The 19895-nt window shown below is 43.8% G+C and overlaps 1 protein-coding gene across 2 annotated transcripts in view; it reads left to right on the top strand.

Annotated features, from left to right (window-relative positions):
• LOC147267556 (cytosolic 10-formyltetrahydrofolate dehydrogenase-like) overlaps window positions 1–19895 on the top strand; it is a 100227-nt gene that overhangs the window by 64415 nt on the left and 15917 nt on the right. For both annotated transcript variants that reach the window (XM_086198468.1, XM_086198469.1), the window contains exons 9-15: window positions 12054–12179; window positions 12269–12360; window positions 12459–12606; window positions 12694–12813; window positions 15334–15461; window positions 17402–17552; window positions 17667–17737. In XM_086198468.1, the coding sequence (XP_086054594.1) occupies window positions 12054–12179; window positions 12269–12360; window positions 12459–12606; window positions 12694–12813; window positions 15334–15461; window positions 17402–17552; window positions 17667–17737 (836 nt within the window). The remainder of the gene's footprint in view (window positions 1–12053; window positions 12180–12268; window positions 12361–12458; window positions 12607–12693; window positions 12814–15333; window positions 15462–17401; window positions 17553–17666; window positions 17738–19895) is intronic.

The raw sequence follows: 19895 nt of genomic DNA, 5'->3' as shown, positions 1-19895 counted from the left end.
AGCGTCCAGAACATGCGGTCGCAGGTCAGATGATACGACTATAAGATCGATCATAGACCTGCGGCCAAGGATGTCATGGTGCCATGTGCACCGGTGGGCATCCTTATGTTCGAACATGGTGTTAGTTATGGAAAAACTGCGACTTGCACAAAAGTCCAATAACTGCACACCGCTCGGGTTCAGGTCGGGCCTGCCGTTTCTCCACGCCCTTCCAGGTCACGCTGTCCACAGTCGGGACACCATCCAGTACCCTTCCCAAGGACTCCACAAAGGGTGGGTACTCTGAACTGGAGTTCAGTGCATAAGCACAGACCACAGTCAGGATCCGTTCCACGACCCGAAGGCGTAGGGAAGCAACCCTTTCATCCACCGCAGTAAACCCCAACGTACAGGCAGAAAGCCTGAGGGCGATCAAAAATCCCACCCTGGCCCTCCACCTCTCACCTGGACCAACTCCAGCAAAAGAGAGAGTCCAACCCCTCTCAAGGACTTGGGTTCTGAACCTGGAGCTATTTGTCGAGGTGAGGCCGACTATATCTAGCCGGTAACGCTCAACCTCTTCCACCAGCTCTGGCTCCTTCCCTGCCAGAGAGGTGACATTCCATATCCCAAAAGCAAGCTTCCATGCCTGGGGTTCTGACAGCCAAGGTCCCCGCCTTGAACTGGTGCCCAAGCCCCATGAACAAAGGCCCGGCCACCAGGCACTCGCCATCAAGCCCCTACCCCAGGCCTGGCTCCAGGGCAGGGCCCCGGTGCCCCTCTGGGCTGTTCCTTCCATCAACGGTCTGTTGAACCGTTCTTTGTCTGGCCCTTTGCCTAGGACCAGTCTGCCTTGGGTGACCCTACCAGGGGCAAAATGCCCCCGACAGCATAGCTCCTAGGGTCACTAGGGCACTCAAACTCCTCCACCACGATAAGGTGACGGTTCCAGGAGGAGGAGAAAAGAAAGTGTTAACATATAATGTTGTTGAAATATTTGTTTACACAAAACAATATTAATAACTTAAGTTGCACAGTAATCCACTGAAGAAATTTTGTGTTATTTTTTTCAAATGATAATCATAAGTAATATTCCTTGTTGATGTGATGGAAATGCACTTAATGTATAAGACTAATTCTGATGGTCCTATGTGGTGTATGTTCAAGTAAAGAAAGAAAGGACAACTTCAAAAACCAAAAAGGAAAGATTTAACAATAGGATTGTTGTTCCTCGTTTAAGTTGTCAGGGACACTTTTGAGTGTGACACGGATAGAAGAGTGATGCTGGCCAGTGTAACATGTTGTGAGATATTCGTAATAATAAAGACATAAGTAAGCATGCATTTTGCTTAAACTGTCCATTCTGTATGGTTTAATGTAAAGACAAACAGAACAGAGTGAAACAGGGAGAAAAAGATCTACATCACAATGGAGGAGGAAGTGAAAAATGAACTCTTGTGAACATACACACGTTCACAAGGACGACCCCTCAAAAGGCATGAGGTCACCCTCAATTCCTGAAATTCAGCTTGGGTGTTTAGTCTCAGTTTGCTCCCTCAGGATTTCCCATGGCTCTATCCGACCCCCCCATGAAAATTTATGGAGGTGCCATCGCAGCCCCCTAACAACCCGACTCTGGTCATCACTGTGACAAAGGGTGAATAAAGGACAGAGACCCTGGAAAGCTGCTTTAGTCAAGTACCTACCAGAGATAAGATGAGAGATAATCTACCTCTAAATCTTTGAAATGAAAAATTGAATCATTTCATGTCTTGAATGGATGTACAGGGTTGCAGACATCTGCTATTCACATCTTCCTTGAACTGACTGTCACCTTAACCACATGTGTGAGGGGCTTTCAGTTTTTACACCCTAAATTGCATTTTTAATAACAGCACTAAAATTATTTGTAAAAACTGTATTTTCAGAAATGTTCTAGCGACCAATCAAAGGAAACTCCATCATAAAGCACCTCAGTGAGGTTATGGGTCTCCATGAGTCAACAAAATAGCTGGAGTGTTGTTCACTGATTTATTTCTGTGTGTGTGTTTCCACCAACTTCTACGGCACCTCCGGAGTTGGCGTGAAACAGCGCAAGAATCAATGAACTTTTTGTGTTGATACATCTGAACATGAGCGCCATGGGCTGGGACGCAGGAAGCAGGCTAGAGACAAAACAAGTCGGTATGGGGTAGGCAGGCAGAACAGGGTACAATGGAGAGTCATGCAGAAAACAGAGGACAATCTGGCAATGAGTGAGTGTGGACCAGTGGTTTATATATGGCACTGATTGGAGCGTGGCTGCAGGCAGTGACGTGCAGTGAGGTTCATGGCTGGTGAGGCACTGACTTCATCCCAATCAGATCTGTAAACATATGAAAAAAAATTGCATTTAATAATAAAAAACAGACAAAAAATGTTCTCCATGTTTTGGCTTCTGTCTGCCATAGCTTCTTCAGCACTTTGGATATTTTAGCGTTAACCTCCTGCTTCGACTGACAATCCAATTTAGAAAATTGTTTTAGCTTAGAAATGTAATCCTCCATTGTGACATTACGGCCACTCAGGAGGAAAAAAAATAACTGAATGACTGCACTTGACTTTCCTTATAGTAAATTGTAGCTCGCTGTCACTTATTCTGCAGCGGAGCGGAGGAGGCGCAAGCAGAATCCCTGGGCTCACTAGCGCCTCCTCCATGAGGCAGGAGAACTGCGTGCCTCACCCGGCACCTTTTCGCAGCCATTTTATGATCGCTCAGCACAAGAACCACGTTACACACACATACAGTTTTCGACAAAAACACTATACATTATTTTCACAAGCTAAACTATAGAAATATAGTTTATATAGCAAAAGTATTTGAACATTTTAATAGCGCCATAGAAAGAGACAGCAATACGTGCTCATTGCGTAGCATGCAGCACAATTAGCAGAGTCATTGCGCAATCCCTGGTGAGGCTCAGCTGCCTGGTGCCTCACCGCATGTCTCTTCTCAGTATTTGAACGATAAATATGAAAAATCGGTGATTTTGAATAAAAAATAACTTAAAACTGGTTTAGTTAAAGGCAAAATAACTTTATAGTACAAATCAAAGGATGAATACAATAATTACATTTATTTTTTTCAATTTACATTTTTGTCTTTCCATGATGACAGGTGAGGCGTGGCCTCACTTGCCTCCCCTGACCGCAAGTCACTGGCTGCAGGTGTGACTGATCAGGGAGAAGTGTAGTCTGTCTGTGTGGTGGGGTGTGGGCTGGATGACTGCTGCAGGTGAGACTGTGACATAGCTGTATCATTAGTAATTCTAGTTGGTTTAGTTATAATTGGAAATGAGCTGTTACTGTACTTGTTATCTGTGAAGTATGTTCAATTAGTTTTGTTGTGAATATTTAGTAAATCAATGTTAAAATCATCACATGCAATAAACATCTTATTTTTTTGGTTGCTGAATATGTTCTCCAAGCTGTCATTAAAAATCTTAACACTGGAGCCCAGGAGTTCTGTAGATGCAGTTTAGGACTATGTTCTTAGATTTTTCTAAAGCAATTTCAAATGTGAGGCATTCTAATCCATTCATCCATTGTCTTCCACTTATTCCTACATTAAGGGTCACAGGGGGGCTGGAGCCTATCCCAACGTCAACAGGCAAGAGGCGGGGTACACCCTGGACAGGTCGCCAGTCCATGGCAGGGCCAACCTAGAGAGACAAACAACCATTCACACTCACATTCATACCTATGGTCAATTTAGAGTGTCCAATCAGCCTAGTCCCCAATTGCATGTCTTTGGATGGTGGGAAGAAGCCAGAGTACCCGGAGGGAACACACGCAGGCACGGGGAGAACATGCAAACTTCACACAGAAAGATCCCGTGCCCGAGCTGGGACTCGAACCCAGAACCTTCTTTCTGTGAGGCCACAGCGCTAACCACTGCATCCTCATGCATTCTAATATGTTAGTCAAATCAAGTCAAATCAATTTTATTTGTATAGCACCAAATCACAACAAAAGTTATGTCATGACACTTTACAAGTAGGGCAGCATGGTGGTGCAGTGGTTAGCACTGTCACCTCAGTGTTGGCCCTGTGATGGATTGATAACCCATCCAGGGTGTACCCCCCTCACGTCTGAAGGCTGCTGCAATAGGCTCCAGCCCCCCATGACCCTTTGCAAGCAAAGCGGTAGAAAATGGATGGATGTTTATATTTACTGTGGTGTTTCCTGGTTGGGGACTTAGGTCCTGTGCTCGAGCCGAGGTTTGAACCCAAAACCTTCTTGCTGTGAGGCCACAGTGCTGCACCACCATGCCAACTCCCACCCTGAAACATGCACACTCACATGCAGCACTGAACAAGGCACTGGATCTGCACAAATAAAGACAGGCACACACACCCACACTTACTCGCACACACCCACCCAACAGCACACACTCACACTAGATAGCTAATCCACACACAAACACACACACATACGCATGCACCCATACACACACAACATTAGGCTGGGAGAAGGGTCCACACACGCACACACAGCCTCACACAAACTCTTCTGTGCCCACATGTATTCACGAGAACACATACCCCTTTACTCGCACACAAGTGCACACGCAGCCACACAGTAAGGAGGAAAAAGGATGTTGCTCCAAAAAGGAGAGAGTCATGTTGAAAAAAAAAACTTCACAGAGACAAGGAGGTATAGGCTGCATGGCAGTCTCCATGTATTCCGTAATGCATATGAACTCAGTCCAAAAAAGAGGGGGAAAAAATGTCCAAGAAGGTAAAAATATAACCTTGACTTTTCCATTTGTGTAAAAAAGAGCAAAGAGTGTATTAATGCAGAAGAGAAAAGGATCCTACCATAAAAAATAGTCATTAGAATTTATCCAGATCCACCAAGCTTCACATGACCAGGGGCCTCATGTATCAACACTGTTTACGCAAGAAAAACTTGCGTACGCCAGGATCGGTGCTCACATTCAGATGTATAAATGCGAAAAGTTTGTCAATTCTTGCGCTGTTTCACACCAACTCTGGAGGTGCCGTAGAAGTTGGCGGAAAGCCGATTCTTGCGTTGACTGCACTTTGGTCCGTTGGCGACACTGTGTGGCAGTGTTTGGTAACTGACATTATTTGACAACTGCACATACATCGGGCACAAAAAAGCCATAAACACAAACACAAGTCGGCATTACCTAAGTGGCTATAAAAGAGCCTTCACGATTGTGCTGAATGTGACATTTTCTACAATGTCAGCACTTGCGCTGTTGGAGGACGTGGCAAACGGTGCAATAAGATGGGAGTGACATTTCAGGGAGCGGGAGGACTTGCAACACAGTTCTAACCAGTGGCTACGATTCTACAATTTCATTTAGCAGTCGCTTTTGTCCAAAGCGACGTACAACACAAGGAAGAATTCAGACTTAAGGAGAAACCCATAGTAAGCGCAAAAGTGCTTCAGTTGTGATTTGATCACAGGTATTGCCATCTAGTGGCAGAAGAAGTATCGCCCCCCCCCACCCTCTTTTTTTTTTTTTTTGACAAACATACAACATCACACAACACAGTTAGTGCTACATAATCACTAAGTGCTGGGTCTTGGACCCTCTGACTTATTCTACCCCACAGGACAAAGAGGAGAAGAGTCAGGTTAAGTGTCTAGGTGCTCTCTGAACAATTGAGTCTTCAATTGTCTCTTAAAAGTAGAAAGGGACTCAGCAGAACGCACAGAGTTCGGTAGTTCGTTCCACCATTTGGGAACAACAGAAGAGAAGAGTCTGGCTAGAGATTTGGAGCAGTGCTGGGCTGGAAGCACCAGGCTTCTTTCGCATGCAGAGCGTAGTGGGCGAGAAGGAGAGTAGACCTGGATCACGGATTCCAGGTAGGCTGGAGCCGTTCTTGTGATTGTTTTGTAAGCCAAGAGAAGTGCCTTGAATTTGATTCTGGCTGCCACTGGAAGCCAGTGAAGAGAAACCAGCAGCGGGGTGACATGTGCCCTTTTGGGCTGGTTGAAGACCAGATGTGCTGCTGCATTCTGGATCATCTGCAGAGGCTTGAATGAGCATGCAGGGAGGCCTGCCAGAAGAGAGTTGCAGTAGTCAATGCATGAGATGACAAGAGCCTGAACCAGAAGCCGTGTGGTCTGTTGGGTCAGGAAGGGTCTGATCTTCCTGATGTTGTAGAGGGCATAACGGCAAGAGCGAGAAACTGAGGCCACATGAACCTTAAAGGTCAGCTGGTCATCAATCATGACACCCAGGTTTCTGGCTGATTTTGTGGGCACACGTAGGCTCGAGTCAAGTTGGACACTGACCTGAGGCTGAACAGATGGACAAGCTGGAAAGACCATAAGTTCAGTCTTAGGCAGATTCAGTTGAAGGTGGCGTTACTTCATCCATGTGGAGATATCAGCCAGACACGCTGATATACGATCTGAGACCGTTCTGTCATCAGGTGGAAAAGAGAGGAAAAGCTGAGTGTCGTCAGCATAACAGTGGTAGGAGAAGCCATGGGAGTGGATCACTGCACCAAGAGAATGGTGTACAGAGAGAAGACAAGGGGACCAAGCACTGACCCCTGAGGAACCCCAGTCGATAGGCCATGTGACCTAGACACCTTTCCTCACCATGACACTCTGAAGGATCTGCCTGTGAGGTAGGACTTGAACCACAACAAGGCAGAACCAGATATGCCGAGCTCAGAGAGTGTGGAGAGGAGAATCTGATGGTTCACCGTGTCGAAGGCAGCAGACAGGTCCAGCAGAAGTAGGACAGAGCACTGACCAGCAGCTCGAGCTAGTCTCAGTGACTCACTGACTGACAGGAGTGCAGTCTGAAGCCAGACTGAAAAGAGTCAAGAAGGTTGTTGTTCCGCAGATGTTCAGAGACCTGGTTAAATACTGAGCGCTCCAGTATTTTTGACAGGAATGGCAGAAGTGATACTGGCCTGTAGTTATCAACCTTGGCGGGGTTGAGATTAGGCTTTTTGAGCAGTGCGGTGACACGGGCTTGCTTAAAAGTAGCAGGAAAAATGCCAGTTTCCAGGGAGGAATTGACAATGTGTGTGACTGCAGGTAAATTGTAGGTTTTGAGCTTAGGAGAAGTCTGGAGACCTCATCTTCGCTCAGAGGAACAAAGGAGAAGAGTGAAGCAGCAGTGGCAGGTTGGTGCTGACTGGACTGGTCAGGCTCAGAGAACTGGTTGCTGATTGCAGCAACCTTTTCAGTAAAAAAGGAGGCAAACATGTCTGAAGTCAGTGCAGTGGAAGGCTGAGCAACTGGAGGAGAAAGCAAGGAGTTAAACGCCATAAACAGTTCTCTGGAATCAGAAGTGGCACAGACCTTGTTTTGATAGAAGGCTTTCTTAGCGGACTGTAAGCATGAGGTGAAGGAAGCAAGTTTCTGTTTGTATAAGGACAAGTCAGTGGGTTCTTGGGATTTACGCCACTTTCTTTCTGCTGCCCTGAGTCCAGCTCTTTGTTCTCTCAGAACTTCAGAGAGCCATGGACTTGGTTGTTTTTTCTTGGCTGGTTTGGACACCAGGGGGCAGAGTTTGTCTGGGGGTCAGGGGGCTGATGAGCGGGTTCCGGCGACCGCGGGCCATCCTCCTGCAAAAGCTGCAATCGGCGCTCCCCTCCATGAGCAATATGCTTATGTTCATCGTAAGGTTTTCCACTCAGTCAATGTGCGATGCACAGAGGATGGAGGGATGGACGCCGATCCTGGCCGGGCAGCCGTCCTCACACACCAGAATTTCATTTCCATAATGTGAATGGGTAAGAAGCTGCTACACGATTCATGAAGCCAGATTAATTTTTTTCGTCCACTAAACGTTCCAGAACATTTATCAGGTGGTTGAGCCACTCATTGATCCCTGTTATTCCCCTAATAATGTCCTCCTGCGACTGCAGGACCGCCTGTGTGAGGACCCTCCAACCGTGTGGGCTGGAGGATGTGCCGCTAGGTCCGGGTGGGCTGGAGAACCATCCGCCGCTTGCCGGCCTGGTGCTGGGGCCAGAGAACGGGTGGCCCCCATGCCACTGGTCCTGGCGGATGACTGAGCCTGCGGATGGGCTGGCACGGGAGCCGGCAGGGGTGCTGCATGTCAGCGGCATGGCTGACGGATCAATTTCTGTTAAACATTAAATATACTGGTTTATTTAAATGGCCGATTCTGTGTATTTGTTGCATTTACATCTGTGGCAAAGCATGTGGAAATGTTGCATAAGAAATGGAGTTGCCACTTACCCTCCAGGCTCTTGGAGTCAGCGTGGGTGGTGGCGACAATCCCCCCACACAAAGGTGCTGCCCATGACTGCCGCCACCCGCTGCTGAAATTCCATCAGGTGCCCCTCTCCCTGACCCTCACAATGTCTGGCCAGCACTCCTCCGAAGGGCAGCTATACGCCGCTTGACCTCCACCTTGAGGTCCTGTTAGTGCCATTTTCTATATTGTTGTTTAAATTTAGATTTAAGCCAATTGATTATTGTAGTTATTGCATTTAGTGATTGCGCAGTGTTGAATTTAGTCATACACTTGCTTTAGCTTGCATTGTTTAGGAAGTTAGAATTGCAGACATGCATTAAATATAGAGATAGGAAATCTTTCAGAGCGCTAGCAGTAGTGCAAGCTTATGACGTAGTTATGGTCACACAGGTTTAGTGAGGAAAACTGAGCTTTGTATCACTTTGATCGTTCAGTTAAGGACGGAGCGAACACTGTTTTCTACCATCATCATAAAACTTCATACACACGTAGTGACTCGTTCTTTCCGTCATTAGAAGTGGTTAAGATGTATGAACATGATGAGAAACAACACTGGTGATTAGAAGGGAACTTTAGCCAATAACAGGTCCGACCACATTTTTTTAAAAATCTCCGCGGGGGTGCATTGCTCCGAACCCACTGCGTTCACCCTCTCCCACACCTTATACCACTCACAACATTTTTGGTTTTTTTTGTACTGACACCACTGGACAGGCTGCCAAACAAAATCTGCTGTCTGCTGTCTCTCCTCCACCTCCCCGAGCGGGCACCTCCAGCTCACATGCCGTGAACCTCTTTTTCTTTGACATTGTTTTGTGAGTGTGGACAGCGGAGATCCTATTTTAAAAAAAATTGTATTTATTATAGGTGTCAGGGTTAACGCATTATTAACTAGTTAATCCATCGTCCCCTTATCGCCAATTTTTTTTTCATCGTGATTAATGCGCACAGTCCTTTTTGACCCTTTGACCATGCCATAGTTCACGGAAAACCAGACGTGAACGCACCATTCATCACACACGCGACATGCAGCCGGTTGCAGCTTGTAAACAAAAAACAAACAAACAACTGAGAGCAGATGAGCATTAAAGTAGGACTAACATGGAAAAGAAAACGTCAGTTTTACATGGAAAGTTCAATTTCAAAGTCATGCCAGATGGCAGACAGGAAAAAAGTGATATACATACACTGAACAGCTGAATTTAGTTTGTACCGGAGCACGAGCAGTCTTCAGTTTCACTTGTCCTCGAAGCACACAGCTGATGCAGAGAGCCCTCCGCTCCCTTCTGGCGTAAAACAAACCACGACCATTGGAGGCGTCCACCACCCGCAATATCCCCACTATGTCATTTGAGTCCTGTTCTGTGTTGCACTGCCTCCTGTTTAATGCACACTTATTCATTGTTTTTATTTAATTTAATTTATTCTGTGCATCACAGTTTGATGCAATGCATCAGGGTCATCCTTTTGTGTTAATGGCTTAATAGTTCAAGTACTTCAGTTAGTACTAGTAATCATTACTATTATATTTGTTGGGCTTGAGTTTATAATTTTTTTATTATTTTTTTTTTTACCCTGTGCATCTTTTGTTTTGGGGCAACCCGGTGGAGCAGTGGTCAGCATGGTGGCCCCCCAGCAAGAAGGTTGTGGGTGGAGCCCCGGCTGGAGCATGGGGTCTTTCTGTGTGGAGTCTGCATGTTCTCCCTGTGCCTGCGTGGGTTCTGTCCAGTACTCCGGCTTCCTTCCCAGTCCAAAGACATCAAGAGGGGACCAGGTTAATCCAGACTCTAGATTGACCGTAGGCGTGGCTGTGAGAGCCAATGGTTGTCTGTCTATATGTGTTGGCCCTGCCATGGATTGGTGACCCGTCCAGGGTGAAGGCTGCTGGGATAGTCTCCACCCCCACCACCCTTAACAGTATAAGAGAGAGAAGATGGATGATTGAATGGATGGATGGATGGATGAATGGATGGATGGATGGATGGATGGATGTTTTGTTCGTACTTCTGGCCATTACATTGCTCCAACACTAATAAACATGCTGCATTTGCAGAAAGCAACTATTTGCCTACTCCCATGTTGATATGGTTAATTAAAAAAATGAAAAATATCAGTTTAAGGTAAATTCAGAGCAGATAAAAAATATGTGATTAATCGTGAGTTAACTATGGACAATCATGCGATTCATCGGATTCATTTTTTTAATCGACTGACAGGTCTAGTATTTATAGGTGGGCGTAACGGGGGAGGGTCCAGTCACTCCGACATCTGCGCTCAATTCCATGCTGATTGGGATGTATCAAGGAAACGTACGTGGATTCCGGCGCTCGCACAGATTGATACATCTGGATTTTTTTTCTGCATGCGCAACTTTCGGGATTCTTGCGACCACCGTTTTTTTTAGTATGAGATCCACGCAAGTATTGATACATGAGGCCCCAGGAGCTTTGCTTGCTCTGATGTAGACCCATAAAGTTAGATGAAGATTTTGCAGTTTGATGTCCACATAGACTGTATTTTCCTCTGATTTGTAGTAATCAGGTGTTCCTGGCAATTTCTGCATTCTGCTTGGTCAAATGCTTGTTTTGATAGTCTTCACATCCTCCACCAATGACAGAATTGTTTGCTGCTGTACTTGGACAGCTGCAACATATCTTATTAAACTGTTGAGCAACTTTCTCATTTCTGCAAAGCTCGTTTCGTTTTCAGTTGTTCCTCTGTGGGGTTGGTGAGGTTTAATTAGTACTTTAGCTTAATTAAATTAATTGTTTTATGACTTTGTTTGCTTTGCAAGGAGCATACCTGCGACATCTGACGTATGCGCACCTCTGTACCATGAAATTTCTTGTCTTCTAAACCTCTCTTTCAGCGTGTCATGCTCTGTTATTTTTAGCCCTGCTCTTGCTGCTTGACCCACCATGTATGACTTGAGATATTCATTTATTTATTTATTTATTTATTTAATATTTATTTATGTGCAGCTTGAGTAACTTCACTGATGGTCTGTTGTTTAGTCTGCTTGAATGTGTACTTGCATCATTCAGCCAAGGCAAGCTCTGTTGGGCTGCTACTGCTTTTTCTCTTTGAATTAGGCTTGTTGCAAGAGCTTTCCAGAGACTTAAATTGTCATGGTAGTCCACAGTTTTCATTATGTTCGCCGGTAGATTGTCTATCAGTATTTCATTTTTCAATTTCTTTATCCAAATCCAGGAGATGCTGTCCCTTAACCAACAACATGAATAGCAGCTCTTGTAGACAGTCACAATTCACATTATCCTCTCCTGTTTACCTTTCCTCATCTGTCCGTAACAGCTTTGTGGTGGACACTTGTACAACTCCTCACAATTGCTTCAGTCTCTGTCTGTGCTCCATCATCTTGTCCAGTTCTTCCTTTGCTCCTGAGCTAGATACAGCTATCGGCTAGCTCTGTCTTTCATTAATCTTCTGTCCCAAGTTCCAGCACCAAACCCAAATCCCAAATAATGTATTAGTCTCTCTGGTGCCATCAATTACATAGTCTTCCCACACTGTTATTTTAATGATGTGTCTATTTCTGCCTCCATCGCTTTCTCTCATTTAGCTGGTTTGTCTTCTCCCCAGTAGTAGTATTGGGAAGTTTTTGTAAAAAGTTGCTGATTTTTTTTAAAAGCATTTTTTATTCATGTTTCATTAAGTCTTTCCAAAGAAATTGACGAAAATGGTCACTCAAAGTGTGACGAGTCCCTGGACCAAGAAACATCCTGAAATAATATTCAGTCATGATTTCATGATGTCATATGTAATATTCCTCTCTCACTCTTTAACCCTGTAGTTGCTTGTAAAGAATCTGCAATTTGAGGATGGAAAGATGATACCTGCAGCACAGTACTTTTGCTCTAGGAGCAGCACTGTTGTGGAGCTCACAGAGGAGGAGAAAACATTCGCCAAAGAGATGAAGGTAGAGGTTCTCACGGATTACCTGGAGGAGACTGTACAGAAAACTCATTCAGAAGTTGCATGTGAAACTGTGGTAATTTCTCCTCACAGGCAGTGTGGCAGAGCATTCTAACTAATGTCAGTCAGATTGATGACTCCACTGATTTCTTCAAGTCTGGGGCTGCTTCCATGGATGTGGTCAGGTAATAAAAAGGGGTAAAGATCAAATTGTCTGCATGGAAAGAATTTGTTTCAGTCATCATAATGATGCCACAAGCATTCAAAAGTAACAAATCTACAGGCTTGTGGAGGAGGTGAAACTACGTGTTGGGAGCTGCCAGCTCCAGAATGAGGAGGTCTACATGAACACCACCTTCCATGATTTCATCCAGCTGTGTGTAAGAAAGCTCAGAGGGGAGGACAATGAAGAGGAGCTGCAAGTTGAATATGTATGTGTTTAATTTTCTTTAAGAACAGATGTCACTGTATTATTACTGTTTGACCCATTGAAGTCATGACCCATTTCACTTGTTCAGGTGGAGAAGAATATCAACAACATGACAATTAAGATACCTCATCAGCTGTTCATAAATGGAGAGTTTGTTGATGCAGCAGGAGGACAAACCTACGAGAGCATCAACCCTACGGATGGCACAGTAAGCATAACCACACCATGTGTGTGTGCAGTATCTGTATCTTTTGATAGTTTGTTTTATCAAATTGTTCCACCAAACAAACAAAATTTATTGCCACTCACCTTGATATAAACCCTGTGTTTCTTTCTTTTTTGAGTTTTTTTTGTTAAGCTGGGGGCTGACTAAAGCAAAAAGAGAAAAACAAAAATGGCTTCTTTTCACAACCCTGGTGCTTATTGCATTGTCTCTGTGCCACGGCTGACTATAGGTATAACTCAGTATTTGGCTTGAAGCCTGATCTGATAGCTGAAATGTGGAGAAATGTATACATAGAAGAGTTTTCAGGTCAGTCCAAAGTGGGTATTCCTTGACATTATATGTTCATCTTTTTTCTGTAGTGGTTCAGTAATATTAATCTCTGAAGAGATGTGTTCCAGGGTGGTACAGTGGTGCAGAAGTAAGCACAGTTGCCTTACAGTAAGAAGGTTTTGGGTTCGAGCCCTGGTTTGGGCATGGGGTCTTTCTGTGTGGAGTTTGCATGTTCTCCCTGTGCCTGCATGGGTTCTCTCGGGGTAATCCAGCTTCCTCCCACAGTCCAAAGACATGTACTGTAAGAGGGGACTAGGCTCACTGGATACTCTAAATTGACCGTAGGCATGGCTGTGAGTGTGAATGGTTGTCTATATATTTTGGCCCTGCGTTTGATTGGCACCCCATCCAGGGTGTTTCGGGAACACGCCCCCCCCCCCCCCCCATGCCTCTTAACAGGATGAGTGGTAGAAAATGGATGGATGGACATGTGTTCAAACAGCAACACACACAACATGGTCCAGTGTTTGGAGCAGAAATGGTCCCTCATACTGTCAGCGGGTTTATTTATGTATTAATTTTGGGTTATAAGAACCTCTCTTCAAGAGTAGTGAGCCTTTCAATAAAACTGTTTACCCCCACTACTGAAAGATGAGAAACTCCCCACTGGCTGCCAAAATACCAGTTCTTCTTTGTTTTTTAAATTACAATTTCCGGCTAAGGTGAGGGGTAAGGTCTGCGAAATGCTACTAAACTGGCAGAGCTGACATGACGTAGCCCCACCGTGACTTAAGCTGTAGGCGCCATGTGATGCTGTGGGAACCAGCTGAGAGAAGGAGCATCTGAGCATTGCACCAGTGATGCAGAAAGCGTTGGCGGTAGGCTGTCTGTAAGCTCATTGCCACCTCACTACCTGCAAGACAAAACAGGTTACTGCTTCATACTCAGGAAACCGCTCCCCTACCTCTCTTTGAATCAAATCACAATAGTTTTGTCCAGTGTTCCCCTCTCGGCTCCACTAATGAGAAATGTGAAAGAAAAAAAATGCACTGATGAAATATATAGCAGACTGTTAATAGGCTCAATTGTGATTATTTTGTCTTTTTATAGCTTAATGACAAGATACCCGATGTCTCCTAAAACTTTTAACCCCAATATGCTGCATATGCAAATGGAGACTTTCTTTGTTGAGTTTGCATGTTCTCCCTGTGCCTACATGGCTTCTCTCCTGGTACTCTGGCTTCCTCCAACAGTCTAAAGACATGCAAGAGGGGAATCTGTGTTTCAGAAACTCTAATCGACCGTAGGTGGCCTGTGAGGGAAAATTGTTGTCTGCCTATCTGTGTTGGCCCTGTGATGGACTGGTGACCCATCCAGGGTGTACCCCGCCTCTTGCCCTAAGGCTCCTGGGATAGGCTGCAGCCCCCTTGCGACCCTTAACAGGATAAGTGGTAGAAAATGGATGGATGGATATATGTAAAGAAAAAATTGCTCAAAGAATCTAGTTGTGGTCTTGTAAATAGTGACCCTGTAAGATCCACAGTTTTTGTAAAATCTCAGTCTTCTGATGTATGGGTAGCATTAGAAAGTAGAATGTGCTCTGCCACAGATGGTAACAATTTCACTCATTGACCTGATTTGTTAGTCTTTTCTTCAGAAGCTATCTGACTTTTCTTGTTCAGTTTTACACCCAAAGAAGGTCTTTGACCAAAACAATGTTAGCTATTAAAACAGCACCGTAAAAAAGACCAAGTGCTGATAATGTGCAGTTGTCCCTTCTTTATCTGATCTCTTAATATAATTTCCGATTCAAAGATGCCTCTCCAACAGTTACAGTGAACCATAAGCACAAGTATTCTACATTTAAACTCCTGTTGTTTTGGAGGTTAATGATAATGTAAATCAATATTTGATATGAAGTGAACTTAAATGAGAGACATCATTACTGCTTCTGATATCAATCCACCACCTCCTTACCTGCACTCCCAGTTTCCCACATCCAAAATATCTGTACAGATGGGTCATAGTTTGCTTGTGTTCACATTCTCCTGTCAAGATATGTAAATCACAACTGTTGTATGCCAGTTTCAGGCATGAATTTGAAAGTACACAGCATTTATAAATGAGATATTTGAACTGGCTGTGGGTCCACAGAGTAGCATTTTCCTCCACAGAGTAACGCTTTTCTCTGCTGCCAATGTGATTGTGTGCTTGTATCTATCTGTCTTGCAGGCAATCTGTGATGTGTCTCTGGCCCAGATAAGTGATGTAGACAAGGCTGTGGCTGCTGCTAAGGAGGCCTTTGAAGATGGGGAATGGGGCAAAATGAATCCACGAGACAGAGGCAGACTCTTATACAAGTCTGTATTTTATGTTGCTTAACTGTGCAGCTTTAAGGTCTTGTCTGTAGCTTTAACTTCTTTTCTGCAGCTTCAAGTTCATCTCTGCTGATGTATGATGAATTTTTGTGATGTATGTATGTATGTTTTCTGTATGTATGATGTGTGCTTAGATCAACAATGGCTACCCTTTAGGCTGTGTGATTGCCAGTGACCTCTTAATAATGCACATTGGTTACATTTTACAAAAAAATATATAGTTACTCAAAGGCTGTCTGTGGGAAGAGAAAATAAAGAATCACTCTAAAGAATCTACTTTAAAATAATCATTGGAATATCATCAAATCAATTACAATTTACCAAGTTTTCATTTCATATTTTAGATCTCAGATTACACCTGTGTCTAGATAGTTTCTTCTCTTATCTTCAGGCCTTGTCGTTCTGCATTTGTTGCTACCATAAACCTAATTTTGTCCAAATTCATTTCCAAATTATCTTGTGAATAAAATCGTATATTATCTTGCAAGCAACATATATACTCTTATTACTTTTCCTGTTATAAGTTCATATACACTTGCTAACTCACGCTTTCATCATTCACTCCAGAAATCAGCATTAAAAAAAAGCTATCATGGGTCAGAAGTATTCTACCTGTTCTCTCTAGCCTCCCAAACCATCTTGTCAGTCTGTTTCTCTCCAGGCCCGACATGGCCACTATCAGTGGTGTGTTGAACAGTTACGTCCTCAGAGTGTCTGTTATTTATCTCCAAAGGCCTTTATCCACGTCTCAACACCCATACAAATGCCAGGCAACTAGGTGACCAACCCACCAAGGTTCTTACAATCACCATAGGATTAAATGACCCTTTGGGTGTTTCCTCAGAATCTCTGTATTTAAATGATGACCCAATTTTGACACAAACTCCTAACTCAACATGTCCTAACTACATTCACGTGGATTGAATGATTAACTAAGAATTAATTAATAAATAACTTAGTTGGACTTAGTCGCTGCTGTTTTCTTTAGTCAAGTCAATTGTTTGTATTGTGCCAAATTGAAACAAATGTTATCTCATGACACTTTATAAGTAGAGCAGTAGTAGTAGTAGTAGTAGTAGTGCCCCACTTCCTCATTTAATTTGCACCCAACAATTCTCTATGATCAAGCACATCTTGCAACAGTAGCAACAAATATCTTCCTTTTATCATACAGGAACATTAAGCAGATCCAGACATCTGCTTTAACTGGTTGGGATGAAAGAGAGCAGGAAAGTGGAGCAGAGACAAAGACAGAAAATGGAATGTTTCTTTTTGTTCACCAGTGTTTTCCAGTTTTTATTTCTATGTTAGTTCAGGTCCTGTTTTATTTTGGTATTTTTTCCTGTATGCCAGTGTTCTATATTTTTGTGTGCCTTATCTGTCCTGTCTTGTCAATTATTCAGTCCTTGGCTGTCAAAACCCTGCCAGACCCTAGAGCTGCTACGCCCTAGTGCTACTAGGCTGGCAGCATAGGTGACCATAGTGATATAGTTGTGTTAAAAGATGGCCATAAACAGCCTTAAACATTAGCCTTACTTAGTATATCTCTCTCACGCTGGGCAAGGCTGTGGTCCAACAAGTATGTGCATGATTCTGCACATGGAAAACCTTAGTTCTCAAGATACTAGTTGAATGACCCATTCTTCTTGAAAACAGTGGCAGGGTTGGTGCCTTAATGGGTTGCTCACTAGCTGATTAGCTGGAAATCAGAAAGCCTGTCCACTTTTCCTGAGACCCTAAGAAGTCCTTGTAGTAATATTGAGAGATTTTATTATCAAACTACTGGGCACGTGTTTTGCTTTAGTTCACTGCTTTTGAAAGCACGATACCACTTTGTGTCTTTGGGCAAAGCTGATTAAATCATTTACTGCCACATAATCATTATCCATGCTGTAGATAATCCTATGTCTCTCCTGCTTCAGGCTGGCTGACCTGATGGAACAGCACCAGGAGGAGTTGGCCACTATTGAAGTGGTTGATTCGGGAGCCGTTTACACACTGGCCCTCAAGACTCACGTGGGGATGTCAATACAGACCTTCCGTTACTTTGCTGGCTGGTGTGACAAAATCCAAGTAAGAGACACTTTAGTGTTGTGACTCAAATAGTTAATAAACACCAGCAAATTATACAGATATATGACATGAAATAATTGAATGTAAATACACAAACAAATACACTTTTTGCAGGGTAGCACCATCCCCATCAACCAAGCAAGACCAAATAGGAACCTTACCTTCACAAAGAGGGAACCAATAGGGTGAGAAATCATATACTCTATTCAATTTTCATTATTATTAGTTGTATAAAATGAGTGTGACACTTATATTATGCTTCTTCCAATATCAAAATCTACCAAAAATCCCTAAAAAATGCTTTAAACCATCCGTATTCACAGTCATAAGAAATTTCAAAATGTTGCGAATAGTATTGAGAAAAGTTTAGGATTTTTAAAATGAAGTATCAGGTTTTTCATGAAGAATCAGAAAACACCATTTGGTTAGCAGAAGATACTCAGTGAACAGGTTGTTGCACAGGGAGGTTCCTGACACCATGTAAATTGTTAAGAGATCATCATAGTGATGGCCTATAGGGAGAAACTGTTCTTGTGTCTAGATGTTCTGAGGTAAAGTGCTCTGTAGCACCTATCAGGGGGGAGAAGCTGGAAGAGGTTGTGTCCAGGATGTGGTCTGCAGACATGTTACCTGCTCATTTTCTAACTCTGGAGGTGTATAGGTCCTGGATGGAGGGCAGGCTAACACTGATGATTTTCTCTGCAGCCCTGAGTGTCAAGGATTCTATCACCAAAGATGTCAGGGCAACACGCCTGTAGTCATTTAATCTTGTGATGGGAGGTTTTCTTTGGGGACTGAGATAATGATGGATTATTTGAAGCAAAAGGTACTTCACACAGCCCCAGTGATTTATTGAAGCTTCAAATGGGAGGTTCAGTAGTCTTGGAATGTGTTCACCATCCAAGTTGGAGGTCTTCCACATTTTGTAGGGGCTGAGACACATCCTCTTCATAGATCTTTAGTGCAGGTGGCAGTGACATGGTTACATATCAGAGGAGCATGGGGGGGGGGGGGTCCAGCGGGGAGCTGGAGGTGTGACGACTTGGTTGGGGGGGGGGCTTATCAATCCACCGGTAAAACTCATTCAAGTCATGGGCCATTTGGTGATCAGCAATATGAAATCTTTAACATTGTATAGCATTAGCCCAATGTATTACTATCCTAGGTGGGACAGTTAATATGCTGTCTGTATATTGGCAGTTCATAGCTTAGGTTTGCTCTTTTGAAGTCCCAGAGAACAATGAGCAGTGAGCTCGGGGTATTTTCTCCACCTTTTAATCTGGTAAGCCAGGTGTTCTAAAGCCTCACTGACACAGGGCTGAGGTAGTATGTTAACACCATCCAGAATGAATGAAAATTCCCACCATGAACAGAATGGTTTGCAGTTTATGAACAGTGTTTTTCTTATTGAGGACTGCATGACTTCGTTAACACTGTGACATCCGTATACTAACATTCTCTTCCCTGAGGCTCAGCTGTGTGATGCAGTTCACATGGAAGAGCTCCTGTAGTCTTGGAATGTGTGCTCCTAGCCAGGTTTTGGTGAAGCAAACAGCAGCAGATCTGCCAAGGTCCTTGTTTACTCTGTTGAGAAGCTGCAGCTAATCCATTTTGTTAGACAGAGAGTGGATGTTAGCCAGGTGCATTGACAGGAGCAACATTCAAAATCCCAGCTGCCTCCTTTAAAGGAGCGCTCCAGCTCACTTGCTTCTCTTGCCTGTCCCATGAAGACGCACAGCTCCTCCAGTTTAGAGCTCCACAGTCCAATCTGTTATGGGAAAAAGTGATGAAAGTTCACTGGAGAAGTTTTCCTCAATAATCTGCTCACCTGTTTCCACAGTCATGTCACCATAATGATAGATTGGGGTGATAGATTTTTCAAGGGACCTATGTGCTCTTGCTGTACAAATACAGCAGTTGTCTTGTGATTGGGAGCTCAAGTCATGCAGTTACAAATCTTAGGACTAGAACAAGAACCCAAGCGCACGACTCAAAGGCAAAGTTCAAAAAGAACAATGTTTATATGTAAAGTAAAACTAAATAAAAAAAAAACACACTTTATGAGGAAAAGACTGAACTACAAAAACTCAATCACTGTGATGAGGAAAAACTGGCAAGACAAAGTATTAACCAAAGACAAGACTACAGGTGTGAATGCACAAAGTAGCAAAGAAATACAAACTTGGATGAAGCAAGGTACATGGCAGGGAACAAGGTGAGAAAGGTCTGACACAACAGACAAAATAAACTAGCAAAAAAGGGAAACACAGACTATATATACACACACACAAGGTAATGGGAAACAGGTGGACACAATCAGGGCAGGGAAGATAATCAGATGGC

This window comes from Aulostomus chinensis, chromosome 3, assembly GCF_037954235.1.
Source record: "Aulostomus chinensis isolate RoL2024-O1b breed Wild chromosome 3, RoL_Achi_v1.0, whole genome shotgun sequence".
Lineage (NCBI taxonomy): Eukaryota > Metazoa > Chordata > Actinopteri > Syngnathiformes > Aulostomidae > Aulostomus > Aulostomus chinensis.
This window is presented reverse-complemented; position numbering and strand designations above follow the sequence as displayed.